Source organism: Stylophora pistillata, chromosome 7, assembly GCF_964205215.1.
Source record: "Stylophora pistillata chromosome 7, jaStyPist1.2, whole genome shotgun sequence".
NCBI classification, from domain to species: domain Eukaryota; kingdom Metazoa; phylum Cnidaria; class Anthozoa; order Scleractinia; family Pocilloporidae; genus Stylophora; species Stylophora pistillata.
Window position 1 is genome coordinate 14,534,816 of NC_142525.1, and position 5,000 is coordinate 14,539,815.

The 5,000-nt window shown below is 38.0% G+C and overlaps 1 protein-coding gene across 3 annotated transcripts in view; it reads left to right on the top strand.

The window, feature by feature from the left end:
- LOC148726760 (proto-oncogene tyrosine-protein kinase receptor Ret-like) overlaps nucleotides 1-2,499 on the top strand; it is a 37,035-nt gene extending 34,536 nt beyond the window's left edge. For 2 of the 3 annotated variants that reach the window (XM_088727709.1, XM_088727711.1), the window contains 4 exons: nucleotides 207-247; nucleotides 767-863; nucleotides 1,688-1,787; nucleotides 2,231-2,499. In XM_088727709.1, the coding sequence (XP_088583835.1) occupies nucleotides 207-247; nucleotides 767-863; nucleotides 1,688-1,787; nucleotides 2,231-2,296 (304 nt within the window). In that variant the 3' untranslated portion in view covers nucleotides 2,297-2,499. Of the gene's footprint in view, nucleotides 1-206; nucleotides 248-766; nucleotides 864-1,195; nucleotides 1,498-1,687; nucleotides 1,788-2,230 lie in introns of those variants that run through there. The other variant, XM_088727710.1, reaches the window with a different exon arrangement.
- Nucleotides 2,500-5,000: the final 2,501 nt, after the last annotated feature.

Below are 5,000 nucleotides of genomic sequence, written 5' to 3' on the forward strand. Positions count from 1 at the left end.
GTACAAGGACGACATGAAAACTGCATTTAGGCCTTTTTTACACTTAGGCTAACGAGGCATCAAGCAGGATGACCGTTTTACTGTGTCCCTCCTTACCTCCCCCCCCCCCCCACCTTCCCCTCCCCTCCTCACCTAAGATGTTTAAATTACTTTTTCCCGCGGGCAAGTAAGTTCATATCCTTAAATTCATTCCGTTTGTTTTACAGTTGGAGCTACGGAGTTCTCCTCTTTGAGATTTTCACGATTGGTAAGTTACAAGGCTGATTATTTCAGCCTCAGTAATTAAGGTAACACGAAGTCATTAAGTAAGCAGTGTATACCAGTCTCTGTAGAATTTGACAAGATAAATTGGTTTTTATGAACTGAGTTGATGATGTAAATTGGCCAAGGTAAGGAGTTTGAAAGCTGACGTTTGAAGCGTCAGCCCCTCGTCATTTTCTCCGACAAAAGGCTAACACTCGAAACTTCAGCTTTGAAACTCATTACGGTGGCCAATTTACATTATCAACTCAGTTCGTCAAACCAAATTATCTTGTTGTACTCCCTTGCCGACGCAGCACCACAGTTTCATTAGAAACCTATTCCCTTAATTCACCTGTAGAATTTGTTATTGGTCATAGCAGGCCAGTTTGGATTGCCACAATCGCTGGTCTTTGCCGGAAAAAAATTACTAATGGTAGAAGAATGATATTGTTGTGTTGAAATAGAAATAACTACGTAGAGCCTTTCGTTGTACAGTGTTTTAACATTAGCTGCTCCAATTCAGGTGGTTCACCGTATCCACGAATGGATGGAAGAAAAATTGCAAACTTACTTCAAGAGGGATACAGAATGCCTAAACCACAACATGTGGATGATAAGTTGTATGTTGATATCGTATTGTTGTTATTGTTCTTTTCTAATGGATTTTATCGTACAGAAGTATTTCTCTTGCTTTTGTTCGAGTTGTTGTGCGCCTCATTATTTCCCCGTTTTTATTTGTTGATCCAGCCGAACGAAAAGAACTGAGAGATGAAGTAGCTTATCACGAGTTTATGGCACATGTATGGATCGTGTCAGTGTCCTTTATTAAAGAAACATGGAATTTTTAAATTAAAAAGGTTGTTCGTCAAGAATAGGTCAGCCTGTTTCTAATTTAGTAATATACATGAAAAATTACTCAGTTGTGATTGGTTAAAATAAATGCAATTTTCAGGTAATTCAGTGCAGAAGAGAGTCAAGTCAGTGCTGAAGAGGGTTAATTCAGTGCAAAGAAAGTAACAAACCAGACATTCTGATTGGTCAAGGTCAATGTCAAGGTCAATGTCACTTGCAGGGTTTGAATAAATTATTTTTGCACGTGATGCGCGCGCTTTTCTTCTGCATAATGACGATAAGCTACCTCGTATTTTTTCATGTATATTATTAATACATAATCACATAATTTTTCTCGTGCAATTTGGAATAAATAAGCACTTGTAAATTTTTTCAAAGACCACAAATTGCACTCGTCCTACGGGCTCATGCGATTTTGTTAGTCTTTGAAAAAATTTGCTCGTGCTTATTTATTCCAAATTGCACTCGAAGTCATGTGATTATCTATACAAATTTTTCCTTGATCGCAGCATTTTTCGCGTCAAAGACGCTTCAGCCAAGGTCTAAGCCACCAATGACATACCAAGAAATTTAAGACGTCCTTGTGTTTTAGGTATGGCATTATGACAAAATGTTGGAAAGACGACCCTAACTTAAGGCCATCTTTTGAAAATTTGAGGAACGAACTCAAAGGAATGGAAAACCAGCACAAGGTAGAATTGTTAAGTTTACACAGAGACCTTCTCTGGTTTTGGTCTTTTCAAAGTTTGATTGTTAGAGTCTTCCACCATCAACTTTACTTGAGAACTGCTTCACCATGAAGGCTTCGAAACATAGTTTATGGTATCAATTCATTTCGCCTTCGAGCAGTTTTTAATTGAGTATAGAAAGTGATCCTGAATTGCTTTGGTTTTGGTTACTTCACTCTGTGATTGGTCTAGAAAGTTTATACCACCGTCCCAACCAATCAAATGCAAAACTAAAACCAACCCCGGCTTGATCACAGACGTTTGCCCGCGCTTCAAGCAGCTGGGTCAACTACTTTTTACTTTCTCGTTGGCTGATAATGTTGTCAACCTATGTTCTGATAGATAGTTGTGAGTACTTTTTTTTTCATAATATTGTTTGCTCTCATTTCTTTATTTTTTTTCTACAGGGTTTGATAAACTTAAAAAGTTACGACGATCGACTCTACGTTAATGTTGACGATCTAGCCGAGTAAGCGAGTGAATTCTCAATCAAGAAAGGATGGAGTGCTGAAAATTGTGATCTTATATATTTCACATTAACCCGCAACAATACTCACTTCTCCTTCGGAAAATAATTGTTAAATACAATTTTTTAGATAAAATATTTATTTCCTTTTAAACTGTGCTTACAAATCTACACAATAATTATTCCAATATATTTTACAAGGCATGATAACTGTTGCAGCCGTCGTTTTGTAATTCAAATTTCTGAGATTTTGACGAACGTGATAAAACTCATCATCTGACACACATGGGCGGGTTCGTCTTTCAGAAGTAAGAAGCACATATTTGGGGGCTGAGTTTGTGTGTGTGTGTGTGTGGGGGGGGGGGGGGGATGGGGGGTTGGGGCGGCGCACAGTTTTTACGCCCCATCAAAGTAACGACTTTCTTCAGTCTATATAGTTCTCCTGTGAAGATTATTTCGTCAGCTTATCAGCACAAGGCCTTACTTACACACCCAGAAAATGATTTGACTTGAGAGATAATGATAAAACTTCTATCCCGACTTCAAACCCTGCGGATTTCGAAAATTATACGCTTCTTTGAATTAATGATAATTATTCATTATTATGAGGCTTAGAGAACAGAAACAAGGAAATGAACAAGTATAGTTGCAATAGAAGACGAAAATTGTACTTATGATGTTGAAGCGTCGATGAAAGTTCTTATCACTGGCTATTTAACTCGTGTGGCAACATTGATTTCTCATTGGTTGATGATGATGATGATGTTAATCTATGTTCTGATTTATAGTCGTGATGACTTAATAGTTTTGGGTTTTTCGACACTCAATGGAGAACTGCTCAATCTGGTATAAAGTATATCACGGACGCAAGTCCTACCTAATTCCGAAGGTATCTACAGTGATAAAAGTCCTTATTTACGCACGGCCAAGCATTCCTAACATGACGTGAGCAGTGCCATTGCAAGTTCCCGTAGAGTAGAGCCGCGAGGTCTCGAAATAGACTCCTTTTGGAGCTTAAAATGAATTTATGGCTGGAAAATAGCAACTTTAGTAATCTTTCTGACCTTAAGTGAGGCTTTGCGACATAGGGGACAATTTTTAAGAGCGGTAAATACTATTTTTAAGTCCTTATAAGTTTAAAAGCGCTTTCATTTTTGCTAACTACGCGGGTCTTAACTATGCCCCTTACAGCCCCAGTCCCCTTACCGTTGACTCTGACACCAAATTAAACATGGCCGGTTAAATAAACGAAGGCGAACTTAACTCGCCCTTGTAAGACGCCTGCACTGCAGACTTTGAAAAAGAATAATGATAGAACCGACGTGCAATGGTAAAACAATCATAATTAAATAAAGCTAGAGTTGCTCCCGGCTGCGCCTCGAGTAACTCCTACGCTTCTCTCGTGCTCTCCAAACTTCCCGCTGGCATCCGGAACTCGATACACGCACGCTAAAAAACCAGTTCTTTATGACTTGTATTTTCGACATGTCCTCTTTGTAGGATTGGAAAAAAAAATGAAGGAAGGATCGAAAGCTTGACAGAGCATAAAATAATTTCAACGTACTTTTGATCTTTCCTTTTTTTCCGCCCAAACTAGCGCCCCACCGAACCAGCTCTGGTGCTTACTTAGTTACTTACTCACTTCTTTACTGACACACCCATTAATAAAGAGCTTTAATGGTTATGGCCAGTAAGGGTCAGTAAGCTAAAAAACTGCGAAGGAAACCTGATAATGTTGTTCCCAGAATATTTCTATTTTTATTGAACCATTAAGACTTAATGCAATAACACAGACAAAACACGTATTTTCTTTTGGTGCTTACAAATCTACAAAATAGATGTTCCAATATATTTAACAAGGCGTGATATCTGTTGCAGACGTCTTATTGAAACTCAAACTTGTGAGATATTCATGAACTTGGTAAAACTCATCATCTGACAAACACAGGAAAGTTCGTCTTTTAGAAGTAAGAAGCACATATCTGGAGGGAAGGGGTGGATCGGTTTTTACGCACCGTCAGTCTCTATTCTCTTCAGTTTGCGTTGTACCAAAGCATTCGTGGATATGGGCGAATAGGGTCTCTCGGCTAAATTGGCTGGAAAAGAACAACTGAACTGATCTTTCTGACTTCAAGTGAGACTTTGCAATGTAAGGAACAATTCTTTAGAGCGGTAAATACTATTTTTAAGCGTCAATATGTTTAAAAACCGTTTTCTATTTTATCTAAACCTCGCAAATTTCTGCTCGTAAATTCTGATATGGCGAATCAACCACGCGAGTCGCGTAAACGCAAGAAATTAAAATCTTTTAAGCTTGATTTTTCGAATGATGAGCATTATTTTTGAATGTTGATATGCCCAAAAAGTATTGTTTAAGAGAAGATTTTGACTTTTAAATCATACAATTTAAGAACGTTCATCCCAAACCAACGAAAATTTATGGCCGTGAATTTTTGTAAATAACGATTTAAGCAAGCTGAGTCTACTAAGGGGTCTCGTGCATGAACGAAATTCGTTGTTTTAGAGAGTCTCTTATTACCTAATTAACAATTTTTTAAATAATTCTTTGGTCTTACGATATTTCTTGTTCGATGTTGCCTTGTCTTTTGGTCATGGTTTTCGGGTAGATCGCCATTACCTGGGAAACCCGACAAAATGACAAAACTCTGTCTTCAAACATGAGTTTTGTCCGCAAAATTTTGAAGATCACA